General features: G+C 53.6%; 1 protein-coding gene across 3 annotated transcripts; it reads left to right on the top strand.

Moving 5' to 3' along the window:
* The first annotated feature begins 3,826 nt into the window (after positions 1-3,826).
* On the top strand, positions 3,827-20,640 carry TMEM269 (transmembrane protein 269). 3 transcript variants are annotated; one of them, XM_063145177.1, is made up of 7 exons: positions 3,827-3,919; positions 7,717-7,783; positions 13,787-13,934; positions 15,137-15,234; positions 16,162-16,305; positions 17,369-17,569; positions 19,303-20,640. In XM_063145177.1, the coding sequence occupies exons 2-7, from the start codon at positions 7,723-7,725 to the stop codon at positions 19,410-19,412; spliced, it is 762 nt and encodes a 253-aa protein (XP_063001247.1). In that variant the 5' UTR covers positions 3,827-3,919; positions 7,717-7,722; the 3' UTR covers positions 19,413-20,640. The 3 variants fall into 3 exon arrangements, with proteins under 3 accessions (XP_063001247.1, XP_063001250.1, XP_063001249.1); XM_063145180.1 differs by lacking the exons at positions 3,827-3,919; positions 7,717-7,783 and adding an exon at positions 12,343-12,507; XM_063145179.1 differs by lacking the exons at positions 3,827-3,919; positions 7,717-7,783 and adding an exon at positions 12,343-12,562.
* The last annotated feature ends 641 nt before the right edge of the window (positions 20,641-21,281 follow it).

The following is a 21,281-nucleotide window of genomic DNA, read 5'->3' as shown; positions in this document are numbered from 1 at the left end:
AAATAGAAAGGTAAGTTTCGAGACCGTCTGTCTACATTTGCAGAAATCCATCCAAATCCGTGGGAGACCATTCAAAAGCAGGTGGAATAATTATCATCATCATCATCATCCATCTTTTGAACTCGGCTCTTACAAATTGTAAGAACGTTTTTTTTAAGGTCGCTTTCAGCATTTGGCTTTTTAAATTTTATTTATTGTTTTATCTTCTGACTTGTTTGGAAACTACCTTGGTCAGCTTCAGAAAAGCGGTATAGAAATACAATCAATACCAACGAAGGAGGAAGAGGAGGAGGAAGCAGCAGCAGAAGCATTTGAGAAAGGTTAACAGGAATGAAAGGTAAAAGAAGCTCTCAGTAGTAGTGTCTAATTTAAGGTGCAATCCCACGCATCTTTGGACAGGAAAAAGTCCTACATTTCCCAGCAAGCCCTAGCCAGCAGAGTCCTGGGAGTTGCAGGACTTTAATAGTAAAATGACAGCCATATAGAGAGGAAGGGTGTGTGTGAGTGTTTGGGATAGCCAAAGGCTACGCTGGCTGGGGATTATGGAATTTGTAGTCCAACACATCCGGAGGGCGCCAGGTTCAGTAAGGCCGCTTTAAAATCCCTCGAGTAAAGACAAGGGTCTTCCAAAGACCCCGGCTTGGATCAGCAGCTGCAATCTAATCTATCTAACGTTGTTGGTTCCCCCCCCAGCTCGGGACCAGACCTTTGTTCCCCCATTCCCGGCTTCCTCTAGAGAAACGTTCCCTCCTCTTCTGCAGGCTTACCAGAATTACAGCCCTGCACTCAAAGTCTGCAGAGAACGAAGCCCTCTGACCCCGCGGCTGAGGGTTGCTCCATCCAGCTCATGGATGTTTCTTAGCAGAGCGCGGGAGAAACCCGCTGTAGATTGTGGGAAGTCTGTCGTGGCCTCCCACGGGCGCTTGCAGAAGCCCCACGGATCGGGACACCCACCTGAGTGCCCGAAGAGGGCGAGAACCAGGATGGATATTTATTTAGTACTGCATTTATATCCTGCCTTTCCCCCGCCTTAAGGAACCCAAGGCGGCGTACATAATCCTCCTCTCGCATTTTATCCTCAAAACAACAACCCTGTGAGGTGGGTTGGCTGAGAGTCTGTGAGTGGCCCAAACTCCCCGGGTCTCCCAACTCCCAGTCCAACACTTTAGCCACTGACTCACAAGATCCACGACAGCATCATGACCATAATAACTTCGAAGAAAACTAGCATAACTACCAAAGAACAACACTGCAATGAGGAAAACCTTCCCAAATTCAAGAACAGCAGGAATTTAGGCGGTCAGGGCGTCTGTGGCAGATAAAATCTCCCTGCAAACTCACAGGTGCTAAACTCCACTGTTCTCAGCAAGAATTCAAGGAGAAAAAGGGGTCATCTCACCCGGAGAATCCCTTATGGAAAAAGGAAATGAGATGGACACCAATTACCCCTTGGTTGATGTATCAAAGCATTCGGTGCAAGACAGAAAGATGGTGTAGAATTCTGCATTTAAGAAAGATAAACCCTTTACACAGGGGTGGGAAAACACTTAAAGAGTCTCAATTCGGCCCTCTGGAGTTCTCCAGATGCCCCCACCCCTTTCTCATAGAAACCTAGAACAGCAGAGTTGGAAGGGGCCTACAAGGCCATCGAGTCCAACCCCCTGCTCAATGCAGGAATCCACCCTAAAGCATCCCTGACAGAGGGTTGTCCAGCTGCTTCTTGAAGGCTTTTAGTGTGGGAGAGCCCACAACCTCACCAGGCAACTGATTCCATTGTCATACTGCTCTAACAGTCAGGAAGTTTTTCCTGATGTCCAGCTGGAATCTGGCTTCCTTTAACTTGAGCCCGTTATTCCGTGTCCTGCACTCTGGGAGGATCGAGAAGAGATCCTGGCCCTCCTCTTCCCCATGCCCACCCCTTCCCCAATTGCCCCGCCCCTTTCCCACGGCCCCGCCCCTTTGGTCATTTCCCGGCTCTTGCACAGTTTCTCTCTTCCTGCCCCTCAGTTCTAAAAAGTCGGAACACCATTCCATTACTGGCAGAAAGAGCCTTATGCTAAAATAGGCTGGTGTTTTAGCCCCACCCCTTTTGAATTTGACCCCGCCCACTCCCAGGAGGTGGCCCCTGAGAGCTTGAATCTGGCCTCAGGCTCAAACACGTTCAACAGTCCTGCTTTAAAACCAGAGAACCTACTTTCTGAAGAAAAGAGCTCAGCCAGGTATGGGATCAATGGCTGGCAGAAATGGCCTGGGCTCTGTTTTAACCTCACAACAGCCACCTTGGCAGGCTACGTGAGAAGACCACCCAGTAAACTGCTGGAGCAGGGACTTGAACCCGGTACTCTTGGCTCCTTCGTCTTTCCCTTACACCACGCTGGGACAAAAGGGCACAGATGGCCTTTCTTCTCCAGGCGTCTCCTCCGACCACACACCTTCTGCCGCTGCGTTTCTTCTGCAGAAGTTTAAAAGTTTTGACGTCCGAATTAACCACTCAGGATCTGGGAAAGGGTTGAACTGGAAAAGGGAAGGTGGGAGGGAAGCTGTCCCCGTTGCCGTGCCAAGGCAGAGGCCGCCCGGATCTGGGCAAGGTGCCCCGGCGACATCGCGAATGCCAGGAGTGCTTGGCCCGGCCGTTAGCAGAAGCATTTCGCTCCATCCAGGGTGCGCTAATAAAATCTCCCGGCAGAATAGTCCTTTCCAGGCAAGCGGCTTCTCGCAAAAGCAGAGGGGCAGAGAGGGATCCATGTCCCCCTAGAGTGTGGGACATGGCATGGATCCCAGATGAGTGTGGGACATGGAGTCCAGATGTTGTTGGACTCCAGCAACCATTATCCCCTGTCCATGGCTATGGAAGCTGAAGTCCAACATTTGGAGAACCCAATGTTCTCCAGCCCACTGGCCCTCCGGGTGTGTTGGGCTACAACCTCCACCATCCCCCCCAGCTGGGGATGATAGGCTTTGTAGTCCAACACATCTGCAGGGCCTTGCTCTATCTGGCAGGCCTGGCTCTCCCGGGGTTTCAGGGTCTTTCCCCGGCCCCACCTAGAGCTCGTACCTGGAACCGTTGATTCATTTTGTATTTATAAAACACTTTTCTGCTCTCAAAGCCACGCGCAGCTGAACATTCAAAGGGGCAGCGATACCACGAAAGAAAAACAAACGAAAATGGGAATGCCGCCTTGAAAGCTGCTTTTAAAACAAGCCCAGTTCTACGGCCTGCCTAAAACTCGGTATTCTTGGGGTCCACCTTCACTCCCTAGGGAGGGAGGTCCACCATCATCCGAGATGGGGGGCGGTGCTGCTACAGGAAACCAGGCGCTGGGTGCCCTTCAGCTGTACCCCCTTTCTACCCCCCTTCCTCCCCTCCAAGGCAGCCTGGTCGACAAGCCACAGGAGAGCGCGCAGGCGCCTTCACCAGCACCAAGGGGCGAGCCAGCTTTGGAGTGCCTCAATGCTCCTGCTGCTGGCCGCTAGCCCAAGGCGGAGAAGCGTTCTGTGGCGCTCGGAAGCTTGCTCGCTTCGTCTCAGCCATGGGTTTGTGTAGGATTCGCCCCTTCCTTTCCTTTCCTTTCCTTTCCTTTCCTTTCCTTCCCTTTCCTTTTCCCTAGAGGCTGCCTAGGGAGTTGATGCCCAAGGCGAAGAGCGCTGGAGAGTGCGTGTGTGTGTGGGGGGGGGGGGGGGCTCGCAGGGGGTGCCTTGCCCCGCCCCTTCCTGTGGAATTTTCCGCCCTGGCGGGGGGGGGGGGGGGCGGCGGCGGCGAGAGAGACGTGCAGCATAAAAGCGGCGGCGCGCGCGAGCTCAGCAGCAGCAGCGTCCGAGGCGGGGGTGGCAGCGGAGTGGCAGCGCGTCCCCAGGTCCAGGCGCGCACAGAGCCGGCAGCAGCAGCAGCAGCAGCAGCAGCAGCTCCTCAGCTGGGGCGGTGAGTGCGCGCGCGGGGTGTGTGTGTGTGTGTGGGGGGGGGCTTCTCCTCCCTGGGGGGGCGCTGCCTCCTCGCCGGCAGAGCGGCTTTTCCTCGCGCGGAGGGGCGCAGGGTGCGCATCGCCGGGCCGGGCGCTTTGGAGAGGCTGCCCGGGGATGCGCCCTTGACGCGGCAGGGAGGCAGGGAGGGAGGCATCCCGGGCATCCCCCCCCCGCCCCGGTGGAGGGCGGTGGCTCCGATGTCGGGGGCGCCGCGAATCCATTCTGGGTTTCAGTCAGAACCAGCCGGCGCTCTGAAGGACCTCTCCAAGGTGCTGAAGCCCCGCGCCCAACTTAGGCCCGGCGTCTGCAGCGCGCATTTAGAGTCCCGGCCGGTTCTGATGACAACCCAGAATGGGTTCGCTGCCCCCACCGGACCGGACCGGCTGATGGACCCCTCCCGGTCCACCCCAAGGCGCTTGGGCTGCCTTCTCCCGGGGGTGGGTGCCTTGTGTGGGTGACCCCTTCGTGGCCTCTAGCTGGGCCACACTGGAATCCGACGGGCCTCCCTGGGTCTGGACTCTGCTCGCCTTCTCAGCCTCTGCGCTCCAGAGATAAAAACCCAGGCTGGGTCCACCTTTCGGGACAGGCAGCCTGGCGCCTTCCGGATATTTGGAACAACAACTCCCATCAGCCCCAGCCAGCAAGGCCAATGGTGAGGGATTGTGGGAACTGTGGCACAAAGCCTCTGCCTAACACCTCGCTTGTTAGAGAACGAGGGGGCGGAGAGGAGGCCTTTTGTGAGGCCAGGTTTCTGGGCTCTTCTGCAGAGCCTTCTTGGTGCTGCTCCTAGGCTCTGGAACTCCTTGCCAAGGGAGGCCAGGCTAGCATCTTTCTGATTTGATTTGTGCCCTGCCTTTCTACCCAGAAAAATGGCACTCAAGGTGGCTTGCGGTCATAAATAAAGCTTGATGAAACAATCCTAAAATCTCCAAAACACAATGAAGAACACAAAAATAAAAACAGCCTGGGAGCAGCTACCAAGAAGGCCCTGTTTAACAACCCTACCAAATGCTCCCCCACAGTCTTGAAAGAAGGCCCAAAGGGCGAGGCTTGTTCTCTTGGCAGGCGGAGACTTTTTTTCTTTTTTAACAGTGTGGTGTAGTGGTCAAAGGGTGCTGGGCTGAAACTCAGGACATCCGGGTTCGAGTCCCACATGGCCATGAAGCTCCTTGGGTGACTTTGGGCCAGTTGCTGACTCCCTGCCTGACTTTGGGCTCTTGGGAGGAAAGGCAGGATATAAATGTAAAAAACCATGATGAATATTCAGGCTTGGTTCTGGTACCACGGCTGGCTTGCTGCTGATGCAGGTGTTGAATCTGTGGGAGGCAGCAATTTGATTGTTCTTTGTGTACACGCCCATGTTCCCCAGCAAGTGGTGTTGCTGCAGGGAGGGTCCCCTGATGGAGCTAAGGGCTCACTGTTGGAGCATCTCCTGGGCCTGCAGGCTGCTCCAGTCCCGGGCATCTCCTGTTACGGAAAGATCTCCGCCGGCAGGTGATGGAGAACGACGCCTCTCCGCCTCTGAGGCTGCCGTGGGCCAGCAGTGCAGCCGGGCTCTCTCAGGACTCCATGGTCCCGTGTGCGCGGGGTGTGGGCGTGGGCTCTCTTTTGAGATGGTCATGCGCCGTGCTTCACTCTTGCTTCAAAATAGGGCAAGGTGGCTGTGCTCGGTTTGCGGGGAGGGGGGGACGACTCTCCTGCTGAGCGTGCCCCCCCCCTCTGCTCCAAAGTCCAACCCTGACGACACCATTGCGAGATGGACAAACAGCCTGTTCCGGTATAAGGCAGCTCCTAGCACTGAAGGGCTGGCTGGCTGTGGTGTTTGTGAGTGTGTGTGTGTGTGTGTGTGTGTATCTATCTATCTATCTATCTATCTATCTCTGTGTGTGTATGCATAGATTGTGTGGGCATGTATGTATTGTATGGTGAGTATACGCACATAGGTGTGGGTGTGTATGCCTAGATTGTGTGTGTATAGCGTGTGTTGCATAACCTTGCGTGTGTGTGTGTGTGTGTGTGTGTGTAGGGTCTATTGTGCGGAGCGTGTGACTCGGTCGAGGAAAGAGGAAGGCCCCTCCGCCACACCCCCTTTCCTGCACGGAGGGAGGGAGGGAGGGCAGCGCTGCGTCCAGCTAGGACTGCATGTTCAGAACAAATTGTGCCTCTCCCTCTCCCCCTTTTCCTAAACCAGATTGTTTCTCCTGTGGGATGCTCTGGGCACCCCCTTCTGCCCCGCCCCCTGGCGCCCCACCCGCTTTGGCCCAGCCGGCCTCTGCCCGGGCAAACCTCCGACCTGCCCACCCCCAGGAATGGAGCTTTCGGAAACCCGAGACGTCCTGCAGGGCAGAGGCTGGCGGTGTGCGTGCGCTGAGGCCCTCGGTGGAAAGGAGGCGGGAGGCCGGCAGTGGCGTTGGGGCGCCTTGTCCATTGGCCCACCTCCCTGCAGCCTTCCTACCGCCCACCGCTCACCCTTCCAGTGCAACTTCGGATGTGTCAGCGGGAAAGCATTTGGCCGCGGGAAGCGCTGTGTGGGTGGGCGTCACTCCTGCACCAGGCGGCCCACATCCCCCCCCACCTGTTCCGCCTCGTGGCACCTGCCCGTGGGATGAGCAGAGGGGGCTTCCTTCTTACAGGGTAGCGGGGAGACCCCGAGAAGGCCGTTGGGCCTGGCCCTTTGGGAGTCCTCCTCTTCCTCCTCCTCCGTCCTTGCTGAGCCACGGTTCACTACAAGCTGGCCCCCCACCCTCCACCCCTTCTGCTTTTCTGGCTGCTGTCATGCTGTGCTGCGGACGTCATGCTGGTGTCATGCTGGAGTTGCGGAATGTGGGCGAGGAGAGGCTCTTGAGGCACGAAGGCGTCGCGCATTTCATTTCATGTTCCGCAGTTTTATGCTGCCCAGTCGTCAAAGCTCTCTGGGCAGTTTACAAAGATTAAAACCCTTAACAACACAACGTTGTGCATAATATCGGGTGGTGCAGTGGCTAGAGAGATGGACTGGGAGTCGGGAGATCCGGGTTCGAGTCCCCCCCCTCGGCCATGGAAGCCCACTGGGTGACTCTGGGCCAGTGACAGGCTCTCAGCCTGACCCACCTCACAAGGGTGTTGTTGTGAGGATAAAATGGAGAGGAGGATTATGTATTCCTTGGAGGAATAATGGTGGGATATAAATCTAATAAAAAATAATAATTTCAAAACAGTTTAGCTATGAACATCACAAGCACCACACACACATACATCGAAATAATAACCCGTGACCTGATTAAAAAACTAATCATATGGTGCCCAAATGCCTGAGAAAAAGAAGGTCTTAATTTGTTATTGGAAAGATAGCAATGTTGGCCTTGTCAGGGAGTTACTCCCACAATTGGGGAGCCACCACTGAGAAGGCCCTCTCCCTTGATGCGACCCTCTGAGCCTCTCTTGGAGGAGGGTCTTAGATGATAAATGCTCGGGTAGGCTCATGCTGGGGGTACAGCCTTCCCCAACCTGTTGCCCTCCAGATGTGGCAGACTGCAACTCCCAGAATCCTCCCTCCAGCATATCTGGAAGGCTGCATATAAGACTTGTTTGCAGGATCAGACTAAGAATCGGTTTGTCAGATCCAACCTCCTGGAGACCGTAAGCCGGGCACGGAGGCGATAGCGCCCCCCACCCCGGTTTCCTGTCCTTTTGTGGGTCGCTGTCTTTGGTGGAGGACGGAACTTGCAAGGGTCAAAGTGCAGCTCTCTTCATCGCCTCCTTTCCTTTGGTCTTCAGCTACAGATGTTTGCACAGCTCCTTCCTGACATCCCAGCCGAGATGTGGATCGCTTTGCCTCCTTTTGGTGAGTCTGCAGTTTAACTTCCCTCTTCTTTTCCTCTCTCTTCTTCTCTTACCGTTGGGCGGCTTCTAATCAGAGGAATAAACCTGGCCGGCTTTTTCTTCAGCTCACTCCTAACTTGGGGCAACCAGAGAGGACCCCAAAATGCCATGGTTCAAGCAGCAGGTTGCAGAAGAAAAGCAAAGCGCACCTCACCGTGAACCCTGTGCGTGTCTGCTCAGAAGTAAGCCCCACTGAGGTCACTGGGGCTCGCGTCCGTGTCTGCATAGCAGAGATGGGCAACTTGTAGTACAAACACTGGCCTTCTCTCAACCTGGTGCCCTCCGGCAGTGTTTGACTACAACTCCCATCATCCCCAGCTCAGTTGGGGGAGGCTGCTTCATTCCATATCCCCACGAAGAGAGCTTCCAGCTGAGATCCTGGGCTGGATTTCTCTCCGTCGGGGCGATCTCTGGATCTTCTGTCTGCACTAGAAAAGGCCCAAAGTAAAATAAAATAAAATCCCGGGATTCTTTTTGTATGCCTTTGAGATGGCAAAATCCTTTGGTCCAATCTGGGCATTTTTGGGGGGGCAAAGACAGGAAGATGAAGAAGTCCAAGCCAAGCGTCTGTGCAGGAACTGTTCCTCTCTGGTTCCCCACGGCTGTGTCCTTGAAGGTTTTCCGTGGAGCATGGTTTGATTTGGGCCATGATTTGTGGTTGAGCTTTGAACAATCTGAAGTGATTATGGTGATGATTTCTCAGCGATCGCTTTGCCTTCCTCATTCCCATGCGGTGGAAACCCGCCACATGGCTGCGTGTACAATCCTGACCCAATGGCGTCCCGGGTTGTGGCGAGAAAACTTTTTTAAAAATTAGTTTTTCGTCTTGTGTCCAAAAACAATTCCTTCGGAACGTGTTCAGTGCCCGCCAGGTTGGCTTTTTAAAATAAACATTTCGCTGCATGCGTGTGCATTCTTGCTTGATTTTCTGCATTGCTCCAGTGCAGTTATGAAGAGCAGAGAGCAAAGGGCTTGGGGAAGTATTTCGGTGATTTGCGGCCCCATCAGAGTGACGTCCTGCTGCCTGTTCAATCTCTACTCTCCTTCCCAATTTTTATAAGCATAAACCAGGGCAGCATCTACCACAATTGTCTTTATTCGCCAGGAACAGGGCTTACTTTAATAGGGTCGCTGTTCTGCATTTTCGCTGGGACACTTTCATTAGAAAACTAGATAAAACTCCAAAACCCATATGCCCCAGCTTGAAAGAACAGCTGTGAACTCTGATAGCAAATAGCAGAATATTATTCTCTAGAAACAGAGAGGCTTTATAGCAGGGGTGGCCAGCCTCGGGCCTTCCAGATGGACTACACTTCCCATAAGCCCCAGTCAGCATGGCCTGTGGTCAAGGATTATGGGAGTTGTAGTCCAAAACATCTGGAGGGTCCGCTCCTGCTTTACAACATAGTGACCGAGCTGTGGATCAATAGGTCCCGGGTTTGAATCTCCACTCTTCTCCTAAGTGGCCTTCGCCCTTCTCCAGCCTTCGCGCCCTCCATACAGGGATAACAATACTGGCCTACCTTACAGGGGTGTCTGTAAGGATTCCATGGCAAGAATGCACACAAAGCTCTTTGACCGTCTGAAAATACTGTATAAAATGCTGAGTATAATCTAAACACAACCAACTCCATGATGAAATACATACGTTCTTTGACTACAATTCCCATAATTCCCAGGCCAACATGGCCTATTGGACTGCAGCTCCCATAATTCCCCAGGCCAACATGGCCTATTAGACTGCAACTCCCATAATTCCCCAGGTCAACATGACCTATTAGACTGCAACTCCCATAATTCCCTGGCCAACGTGACCTATTGGACTGCAACTCCCATAATTCCCCGGCCAACATGGCCTATTAGACTGCAACTCCCATAATTCCCTGGCCAACATGACCTATTGGACTGCAACTCCCATAATTCCCCGGCCAACATGGCCTATTAGACTGCAACTCCCATAATTCTCCAGGCCAACATGACCTATTGGACTGCAACTCCCATAATTCCCCAGGCCAACATGGCCTATTGGACTGCAACTCCCATAATTCCCCAGGCCAACATGGCCTATTAGACTGCAACTCCCATCATTCCCCAGGCCAACATGGCCTATTAGACTGCAACTCCCATAATTCCCCAGCATGGGGTATTATGGGAGTTGCAGTCCAATAGGCCATGCTGGCCTGGGAATGATGGGAGTTGCACTCCAACACTTCCAGAGGGCATCAGGTTGGGTAAAATTGCATTAGATGGTTGTGGGAGAAAAGGGCATATACTTAAACGAAATAATTGTTCCACTCGCTTTGCTTCTGCATCCTCCTTCTAGAGCCAATGCACGAGAGGCCGCTGTGTGCGCGTGTCTCTTCGCGAGGGGGCTGCCGTCTGTGCAGCAACCCACCGAATGAGAACAGGCGCGTGACAACGACCACGCAAGTGTCCTTTTTACGTTGCCGACTGGCAGCAAGGGTTTCGGAGGCGCCTCTCCCCCGGCCCTACCTGCAGACACCTGGGACCTTTGGCGTAGAGAGCAGGGCCTCTGTCGTGGCGGCCAGGACCCTTCCGACTAGAGGAAGGAGAAAGGCCAAAGTTCAGGGGAGGTTCCCCTGCCTGAAACCCTGGAGCGCCGTTGCTGCCGGCTCGGTCCGTCTTCAGTTCAGCCCTTTGTTCAGAACCCTGAGGACTAGGCTATTGCTGCATTTTGAGGAGATCGACCCTAGCTCAGAGGCGGATCCCAAGCCTTGCATGCAGGTGGAATGGGCAGCTGGGGCGTGGGGAACACAGCTGAGAAGAACCACCCCTCGCTGACGGTTATGGGATGCACTTTGCAATAGTAGACAAGTTTGGGGTTGTCAGGTTTCGAGGTACCAAAGCTGCCCCCCTCCCCCCGATCCTGGCAGTCTCTTTTGCCAAGGCCTTGGAGGAGATGTCTGATCTCCTGCTCATAAAGAGATCTATGTGAAGAGACAGAGGACAGCAGGAAGAAACCCGGCGTTACCAGGGGCACAACGACGTAGGGTTGTTGTTGTTGTTGTTTTTAAAGTAGGAGTTTCCTCCATATATTGCTGCATTATTCAGTGACACTAGGAAAGGGAGGCTGCAGCCTGGCGTTTTTTGGCAGCCGCGTAGATGTTCCGTCTGCAGCTGGCTCTGAGTTTTCTAGAGGGAGGCCTCTCTCCCCACAGAACTGGATGCCGCAAGCCTGTTATCGCGAATCGCACGGAGCTCTCCGGTTGCAGAGATAAAACGCCTCCAGCCAGTCCGCTTCCTCGCTGATGGTCATGCGGAGAATGCAGGACGCCGGTGGTGGAAACAATCAGGCCATCTGTTGACTCTTCCCCGTTGGCTGGAGCGGTTGAGTCAGCCAAGCCGGGGTGTGTGGTTCTGTTTTTGCGGAGAGCGCTGCGCTCTTCCACGCGGCAAAAGCAAGCGCGTTTGCAAGTTCAGGAACGGAGGGCAGGCCGAAAACAGTTCGCCCGACAAATGGAGGTGGGGGAGAGGGACTTAGGAGAGGGATTTTGAGCTAGGGGTCCGTACCACAAGAACTCAATGGCTTGGCACCTGGGGTCAGCTGGGATCATGACGTCCTGGTCCCTTCTCGCGGAGCGGAGCGGAGCGGGTCGTAATGTTTTGGGGAGGGCTGCGTTGAACTTCTCAATGGGCGAGACGGTTTCATCGGCAACAGAGGGTGGGAAGTGGCCAGATTTCTCCATGGGTTATGGGTTGGGGGTCATGGCTTTTCAACAGCTCTGCCATCAGGGGGAGGGATTTGGACTGTAATTCACTTGCCTGTCTGTGGAAGAGAACGTAGGAGATGGCCTGGCCGAGTTCTCTTGCTGGGTGGGATATTAAAGACACAGATGTGAACTCCAGGCCGTGAGCAGACTGGGAGGCACAAGGTTCGTGGGTCCTGCCACTACATCAAACAGAAAGAGGCCCCAGCTCAGCTCTGCAATGTTCCCGAGGGCAAATGGGCACAAATGTGATTTGAAGCATTTTTTTCACAAGGTCTGTTCCCACAGCTCCTCCAAAATATTCAAGCACAAAAGTTGTTTCCTGCTGCACTGGGGTTTTCTCCAAAATGAATAAAACCAGTTTTTTGGGGGGGAAGAAGGGGGGGAATAATGAAAAAGAAAACCTGACATGCTAAAATAGCAAATGATTGACTTGATTGGGAACCCAGTTTTTAAAAAGGCCAGGCTTGTAACTCAGCCACCCCACCAAAGCTGCTGCTGTCCAGACGGTTTGGACTTCAACTCCCAGCAGCCCCTGCTGGTTAGGAACGCTGGGAGTTGTGGGCCAAAATATCTGGAGAGCACTGAGTTGGGTAAGGCTGCTCCCTCGAAGGGACGGAGGCAACTCCTGGGCCTCGGAGGAACAAGAAAACTGGTGTTTCCGCTGGGCTGGTTTTGGAAAGAGACAGCACCAAGATGAATCCATCCCAAAGTGGTCTCCCAGGGCAAGGGTTTGGTGAGAGCTTGCAGGGAGGGGGTCATGCCCACCCAGTGGGAGTGGGGCTGGGGGGGCGGGGCATGAGCATCCAGAAAAACACGTTTCACCGTGAGAAGGGGGATTTTTGAAAACTTTTTCGGATGTTGTTTTGCTCTGATCTGCTGTTTTCTTTCAGATGAACCATCTCACGAACTTTCCGGGATTTGGAAACTCGGCAAGGGCAGGGTGCAAAACACACGAGTAGGACATGGTCCCTTCTCCCACTTTTGTCGCTAAAGAGTAGCCCTTTTCTCAGGTTTTATAAAATAGGCGAGAGGTAGCCGTAACGAGTGGGGGCGGGCGGGCAGCCGGGCGGGCGGGCAGGTGGCCTTTCCTTTAATGGCAAGGGACTTTGTTTTTTTTAAAGTCAGCGTAAACAGCTTGGTAATGGTTGGCTATGTGGGTAAGGGTGTGGTTAGAGTAGACGCATCCGTCTTCTTTTTAAGGAGCTTTTCCATCTGTGTGGAATTGTGGCACAGTGTTGGGGGGGGGGTGAATGGAAGGAGCACGGGAAAGTGGAACCACTAGTAAAGCTGTTGCATGTGGGCTGGCGTCTGCTTCCCTTTGCACGCCTGCAAAGTTTAAGCGCTCTGCACGACGGCTCAGGACGCAGCCAGCCGGGCGCTGAAGCAGCACCGGGGGCTGGGGAAATCCCACCTCTCAGGCCTTCTGATTCGGCTGAGGGACTTGCCTCCATGGGCCCCTCCTGCTCTTAAAGCAGGGAGGGCGACGAAGGAGGTGAGCACGTACCTAGGAAGCAAGATTTCACCACTGGGGGGTGGGTGGGTGGGTGGTCTTTCCGGGAACACGCTGGGACGATATGGAGATGGCCAAGGACCTGCAAGTCCTGGTGGCCAGGGAGGTGGGACACCCCAGGGGCTGTGCAAGGCGCTCAGCAGGCTTTGTGAGTGATTAAATGCAACGTTAGAACATGTTCAGCCTCGCAGGGGTGTTGTTGGCCAGCAGGTCTAGCCACGGAGCTACATTGAGCATGCTAAAGTGGGCCAACGCGGAGAGCGCTGAAGTCACAAATGACACCTAACGCCCCCAAACGTGTTGGTAGTTTGGAGGGTGTCTAGGGCCAAAGGCGGCGGTAAAGATCCCCAAACAAACTCTTCTGACCCTTTCCTACCTTTTTGGGGGCTCCGCCCCGAATGCTGCATTTCAGAGGGCTAAGAGAGGCGCACTAGACTTCAAGGCCAGGCAGGTCTCTGCTTGATGTGGCAGCGATGGCGCCTTTCGTAAAGCAGAACACATCCTGGCTTCAGGGGCCGGCTGCCGAGAGAGAAGCCCCCCGCCCTCCCCGGCTCTCTCTTGACCCTATTCCGACGGTCCCCTTAAGGGATTGGCAGACGGGATGGAATAAATATAGCCGCTTCCGCTCTTCCGAACCAGTCGCTAAATGACCGTCTGCTCCGTCCTGGGGAAACCTCGGCTGGGATTCACTCTTGAGCTCACGTCTTCTTCCGCCGCCTTCCAGGTCTGTTCCAGTCTGCCAAGAAGCTCTTCCTGAGCGAACAGGCCGGGCGGGCGCAGGTGGTGGAGTTCATGCGCAAGAATGTCGCCAACTCGATCTCCATGGCAAATCTCGTCATGGGCCTCTCCTCTGTCCTCTGCAGCCTTAATGGGTACGTTGATGCCCAGCCTGGGCTAACCTCCTGATGGGGCAGGGATGGCAGCCTGGGCTCCTGAGTCCAGCCAGGCACGCAGCCTCCCGTCCAGCGCATTAGCAGGGAACCTTTGTGTATCCAAACATGACGATGGCCAAGAGCTCAAACAATGTGTAGGATGGGGGCGACCTGGCTTGGCAGCATCTGAAAAGGGCCCAGGTGTCCCCGAGGATCACAAGCGGAGTATGAGCCAGCAGTGCAGCAGCTAAGAAAGCGAATGCAATCTTGGGCTGCAGACGCGTGGGTCTAGTTTGCACATAACGGCCACCCAGAATGGTAGGTCGTCCTTGAATGGTAGTTGTCATTAAGTGCCAACCCTGAGCTATGATTTAACAATGGTTTGTTAATCAGGAACAATCCAGGAAGAGAACCCGTGGTTTGTTGTTGGTTTGTGAATTCTGGGGTGTTCGTGCTTAACGACCCAGAGTTACACCATAGTGCAGGGTTTGCACGTAATGACAAGCCACCATTCAACACTCAACTTACATGCAAACCACGTCATAGTCTCCAGGTCACAGGAAGTAAAAATTCAGCTCCAGTCAGGTGGAGTAGTGTGTCCAGGACGGTGGAGGGCTTGAGGAAAGGTTGAAAGCGTTGCATATGTTTAACTTGGGGAAGAGAAGATTAAGGGGGGGATGTGATAGCGGTCTTTACGTACATTTTTTTTTTTTTAGGGATTCACGGGAATGATGTTCCTGTTTGGCAATGCGCACGTGCGTTGATGCGCACATATGCTGATGCGCATATGCCCCCTAAAGTAAAAAATAAATAATCAAATGGTTAATAAGTCCAGGGGATTTGCACGACTCGGAAAAAAGCTGGTCTGCTTTGGAATCCGTGGGTCAGATTCATAGAAACCCAAAGTCATTTGCATCCGTGGCGGATTGCTCTGACAGCCCTGTGGGAAGGTGGATTTGGCCATGGGCACAAAAGAAACGGAAAGGACGAGTCAAGGATGTGGGAACCTGGCTTGACCGGCAGGACATGGGGGAAAAGGTTGAATCTAGGACCTAACGACCGGCCGGCAGCCTCACCTAGAGTTTGCCCAGGAGGGTTAGTCCCTTTAGCTGACCTCCTGTCCTGCTGGACAGCTGCCCCTTGGCCGTAGGTAGCTGTGGCAGCGCTCACACCGTGTCCCTCTCTGTTTGTCCCCCCTCAAGGCAATACCATTCTGCCTGCTGGCTGGTCTTGACCGGCTTCTTGCTGGACCTCGCTGACGGAGCCGTCGCCCGGCAACTGAACGCTTGCTCTGCTTTGGGTGAGTCGCTCTTTTCCATGTCGTGGCTGTTGCTGCAGCGGCGTCTACGGTTCTGAGCCGCCACGGCACTCTGTGTGGCGGGCCAACGAAACCTCTGCGCAGAATCGCAACGCCCGGGGCTCCCTGAACGAGGCAGAGGTCCCCCTCTCCCTGTGAGTGCGTCGTGATCCTGAAAGAGTAGGGGAAAGTCTGTGAACAAATCCAGAGACGGGTTGATTTTTCGTTCCGTTCCATTTCATTTCAAGTCATGTGTTCCCCGTCGGGAGAAACTGATCAAGCCCCACCGTCTTTCTGGTGTCGGTAACGGCCCTATCACACCGTTACCGGTTTTAGCGTCCTAAGAAGCCCTCTCCCATCTAGTCCAGCGTGTGTCTCCTTACGCTGGCCAAAGAGATGTTCATAAACCGGACACGCGCCTGAGCCCTGCCCCTCTTGTTCTTTGCTGCTGTTTCGGACTACGTCTCCCAACGTTCCTGACCGCTGGCCACGTTGGCTGCGGCTGATGGAAGTTGAAGGCCTAAAAGTCTGAACCCGCTTGGAGAAGCCTGGCCTGTGCTCTTCCGCCACGTTTTCCAACCCCCTCCTGAAGCCAACCCATCCAAGTGAGGAGCCGTTGGACGAAGAGGGGCGGGGGATGGCTGTACCACTTGTGCTGAGCAGAGGCGGACTCTGTGGCAGCGTTACAGTCCTGTATTGCATTATTGCTCTCGGTTTAAGCCTTCCTCCTGCATCAGCCATTCCCTGGCACGTTTTGGGCTTTGACTTGCTCCTGTCTTTTCATTTGGTGGGTCCCCCCCACACACGGATGTCCACCTGGGCTGGTTTTACCGCCTAGAAGCTGCGACCTCAGAGCATTCTGGCATTGTTATCCGTCTTCCCAAGGTGCCTGTGTCGTCCCGGACTAACGAATCTCTCTGACACTCGCAGGAGCCAAGCTGGATGACTTTGCAGACTTCACCTCGTTCGGCCTAGCCACCGCTCTGCTCCTGCAAGCCCACGGGTTCCTGGACGGGCTCCTGGTGATTGTGTACGTGCTGGCTGTGTTCACCCGCCTGTGCTTCTTCTCCAGCGGTGAGTCCTGTGACCGCAGCTGGCGTTTAAGATGTCTGTGTTGGCCCCGGCTGTAGGAGGCTTCACCACGGCTGCGCACAGCGGGGAACTGGGTGTCCGGAACTGGCTTCTTGTGCGTCGTTATTCCCAGGTTCCCAGGTTCCGGTTGTAGAGAAATAATCCACCAGCGAGTCAGACATTTTAATCCATCAAAGGTCATGCCAATAACCTCTTGCAGCAAAAAAATAAATTAAAAATATATAGGCGTGCAAATATAAGATGCACTTAAAAGCATCTTTTTAAAAATCAAAATGTGGTAGAGGCAACAACGGCGTTGAAGTCTCCCCATCACAAAGGTGCAGGTGCGCCAGCAGCCCGGAAAGGGCCGCCTTTCCAAAAGGTTTCTTGCCTTGCCCCAAATCGCCAGCATAAGTTGTGCACTTGGGATTTCCCCCGTTGCAAGTAGCCGTTTTGGGGCTGGTGGCCTTGGAGGGATCTGACAGCGTGGACCTCTTGCCCTGGTACCTCTTTGAGCCGCTGCGTCCGAAAGGGACCAGTGTGCTTCACGGGCCCTTCGCCGCACGTTTTGCTTGCCTCTGCGGCTTCTGGCCTTTGTCTCCTTCAAATCCTTTTGCAGGAGGATGTGGGAACTCTGGCCCACGGCTTTAACCCAGCAGCTCCCCATACTCCTGGGAGTCTTGTGGGAGGAGGTGAGGTGAGGTGCCCTTGCTGTTATCTCCAGTTTGAGATCAGAGATAACAGTGGGGCTTCTCCTGTGCATGGGATTGCTCGGCCGAGGCGCTGGACGGACGAAGGAATCTCCACCTCCTGGTTCATCTTTGCTCTGCCCTGGCTAGGGAAGGCCCAGGTGAGCAAAGACGCCGCCCTCAGTCCCGTTTGCTCCGCTGACAAAGGATCAAAGGCGACTGGGCCCGCTCAGCTTTGCCCGGCCCGCACAAAAGCCCTGGTACAGCAAAGTCTGGTCCCTGACCAAAGCGCCAGGTGGACAACCCAAAGAGCAAGCCATTCTAGGCAGGTGCGATCCTGCCCAAACGGCTCTGATTGGCCTGTCTCTTGCCCGCAGGGATCCCCTTCATGTACCGGGGCCTGCCCTGCCCTTACGGAGCATCGGTGCTGGCGACCACCTACCTCCTGACGGGGGGCGACCTGGTGGCCATGCGCATCGTGGCGCTGGTGATGATCTTCTTCATGGTGGACCAGGGGTTCTACCCTCACGACAAGGTGCTAGAGTCTCAGCCTTGGAAGAAGGCCGTCTTCGCAGGAGGTGAGTGACGGGCAGGGCCGACAGCCGACCCCCTTGCTGGGGCCATCTTGATTTCAGAAAATGTCCAGCTCTGATCAAGGGGTTCTTTCCTTGCCCTACGTGGAACTGCCGAGGATTGAACCTGGGGCCATCTGCATGCAAGGCAGGAGCTCTACTACTGAGCTGTAGCCTCTTTCGCAAAAGCATAGCCAATCAGCTCAGGCATAACCTATCAGTGATCCTGCATCTTGGCACCTGGAGATGCCGGGGGTCAAACCCGGGACCTTCTGCATGCAAACCACTGAGCTACAGCCTCTTCCCGAAAAGCATAGCCAATCAGTTCAGGCATAACCTATAAGTGATCCTGCACTTTGCTACCTGGAGGTGCTGGGATCGAATATTTCCCCTAAAGATAATGCAAGACTCTCGTCCTCATGGCTCTAAATAAAAAGCTGATTGGTTGGAACATAGGAAGCTGTCTTGCACAGGGTCAGAAGCATGGCTCCATCCACCTCAGGACTGGCTGCATTGGGAGGCCAACTGCAGGAAGTTGGGTCCGGACTCCCCTCTCCTTGGGCCAGACGCCCAACAGGTGCTGGGGGAAAAAAATCTAAATTAAAAAATGGCATCTATAGTGCTGAAAGGGACAAACTTAGCTTGCAAACAAACTAAACTTGACCCTTTTTGCCACCTTGTATGCCACTTCTTTTATTGTTAAACCCGCTCCCCCTGCCCCCAATACCAGTGGTGCTGAATTAGGGATGTGTGTCACTGTGAAATCCAGTCCTTTGGGGGCTCGACGGACCCCTGCTGAGCACCCAACTCGGCTCGCATTTGCAGGCTGAGCTACAGGTCGCCCCCCCCCCCCAAATCCATGTTTTATTTTTATTTGCGTAAATAGGAACGTGCAGAAATTACGGCCGGAATTAGAGTAATTTACGCAAATTACAGCTGAAATGTACGCAAATTACACAAATGGTGATTGCCGTTCGCGCACGTTTCTGTTTACGCAATTCAATTAAAGCACGGGAAATCTGCAAACGGGCTTGACTCCAGGCAGAGGGATTGAGCTGATGGAAGTTCGTGGCGCTCCGTCGTCCTCCGGACAGATTCCTGACATCCCTGCTGGCATCGCTCCCTCCATTGCAGCCTGGTCTGGGGAAAACTCTCCGTCTCCCCCTGGTGTTCGAATCAAATCAAATCTAGTTCAGACTGTGAAACCGGAAGGCTCTAAAAGGGCTTCTGTAAAACCTCCTTCCCCAATCTGTCGCCCTTCACTTGCAACTCCCAGCATTCCTGGGGCTGATGGGAGTTGAAGTCCAGAACACCAGGAGTTTGGGGAAAGCCAAAAGCCTACCGGTTTTAAAAGCAACTTGGGCTGGGATAACATTAATCTGGTGCGTTCTTGAAAACAATGGAACCCCAAATCCAGGCATTGGGTTTGCTAAGGTCCCCTTCACTCATCACAGTTTGGAGAACTGTTACTTGAGCCAATGTGGCCTAGCGGTTAGTGTTGGGGCTGGAGATCCGGGTTCTAGTCCCCACTCAGGCAGTGAAGCTCACTGAGTAACTTTGGGCCAGTCACAGACTCTCAGCCTAACCTACCCCACAGGGTTGTTGTGAGAGTAAAAGGGGAGAAGCAGGAGGAACACGTGGGCCGCCTTGGACTCTTTGCAAACTGAAAAAGGGCAGGAGAGCAATGTGTGTTAAATACTTTGCCGCTAAATCCTCTCTCTTTCCTTCTGCCACGGCAGGCGTTCTGATGGTTTTGTTCTCTGCCTCCTACTTTGCCTCGCTCTACTACCTGATTTGGTCCACGTCGTACATCATCTTCCCAACGGCGTTGTGGAGCTGCAAAATGTAGCCCGCCACGTCACGGCGGACACCATCGTGTCTCGCCCCGGCCTCTTGCTCAAAGCCATCATTGGGGAGCTTGAAGACCAACGGAGGCAGCTCTGAACACCTGTGCGTTGCTGAAAACCTTACTAAATCGCTCACTGTCCCGACTTGCAGCGTCGTGGCTACTGGATCTCTTCCGTTGCATCTGGTGGCGCTCTCTGTCCCGGGCAGAATGGGAGCCCAGCAATCGCAGTCGCAGGGGTTTCTAACACTCCGAGCCTCATCTTCGGTGTAGATAAAAGTGTACAGTTTCTGTCTATATAAATAGAGATATATGTATAAAATGCTGTATAGCTTTAAGAGGGAAAATTGATTTGTAGATGTTTTGTTTTTCTAGTCGACGATTTACATGTTGATGGCTTTTGGGGACGCTTTTGGACTGGTCGGGTCCCTAAATCCTCCTCGTTTCGACTGGGAACTTGTTGGGAGCTTCTTCAAGAGAGGACGTGGCTTTGCTGTATGCAACTGCAGCTGTAGAGAGCCGCTGCAACACAGCAGTACGAAATCTCAAAATTGCCTCGCACATGACAAGCCAGAGTACGGGTTGAGCGTGGGTTGCCGTCGAATGTTGGTTTATTTTTGTGCGAACGCAGCCACGTGAACAACCCATGGTTTGTTAACCACGAACAACCCACAGTTCACCACCCAACAACAAACCCTGGATCCTCTTCATGGGCTGGGTGCTGCAAAACTCTTCATGCCTTGTGCCCCCCAAAATAGAACAGCGGGGTGTTCCACAGAGCAGGGACGGGCAACGCTGGATGTTGTTGGATTGCAAGTCCCATCACTGGCCATGCTAGATAAGGGTGAGTGGCAGTTCAACAACATTTGGAGAGCGATACATTCCTCTTTACCCATCTGAAGACTTCCCCGTCTAAAACATATTGGCCTTCACTTGGGAGTCAAACTGTGTGCATAGATCTCAAGGTTTGCTGTTGGGAAAACAGAGCCTCGTTTCCTTGCGTCAGGAAGCCCTGTTAATATTTATTTTTCTATCCATCATTGTAGTGAAATATATTTAGGAAACTGATTTCTCCTCTCCCCTCCCTCCCACACCACCCCCTCCTTCCCCTAGTTCTTTGGTATGAAACGGGGAAAAACAGACAGGAAGATTACATTTGTGTTACTGAGAAACGATACTTGAAACTAATGTTCTTGTGTTTTGGAAAATAAAATTTAAAAACATCGACCATGAAAGCAATTTCCTGCGAAATGGGTTGTTTGGGAACTGAGCAGTGCAAGTCGTCCTTAAGATGGGAAAGGAGGGATTTGGGATGAGTGTGCAGGATGGTCCCTCCGCCCACAACCCTTGGAAAGAGGAGCTGGGCGTGTGCCATGTGGAGAAACAGCCTTCTCGTTTCAGAAATCGATGAGAGAATATGGGCTCTTGGCCCCAGGAAAGGACAACCAAACCAAACCAAAAAGAATTCTACCTTTATAAAGTGGTAATTGGCATGTGTGTGTGCGTGTGTGTGTGTGTTGGTCATTCTAACATGCATAAAATTGAAAATGTTTCAACAATCCTCCTGAAATTTACACGTGTCAGAAATGTTAAGTTTTACAAAACCTGAAAATTTCGAGATGGGCGACAGATTGAGGGAAGGAGGGCAGTTTATAGTAGAAAAGGGGGAAAAACTATCTCCCTCCGCTGAAATGACACGTCCGCCTGCGGAACGCTGGCTGTGGGACTTCTTAGAGAGGAAAAAGGACGGCGACCTCAGGGACGAGGTGTTTAAAATTATGCACGATATGGAGAAGGAGAACAGAACTTTTTTCTTACCTTCTGGTAATACTAGAACTGAGAGAGATCATCCCGCGAAACGTGGGGGACATT

This window comes from Elgaria multicarinata, chromosome 20, assembly GCF_023053635.1.
Source record: "Elgaria multicarinata webbii isolate HBS135686 ecotype San Diego chromosome 20, rElgMul1.1.pri, whole genome shotgun sequence".
Taxonomy (NCBI): domain Eukaryota; kingdom Metazoa; phylum Chordata; class Lepidosauria; order Squamata; family Anguidae; genus Elgaria; species Elgaria multicarinata.
Note: the sequence above shows the minus strand (reverse complement) of the source record. Positions and strands in the feature narration are given on the sequence as shown.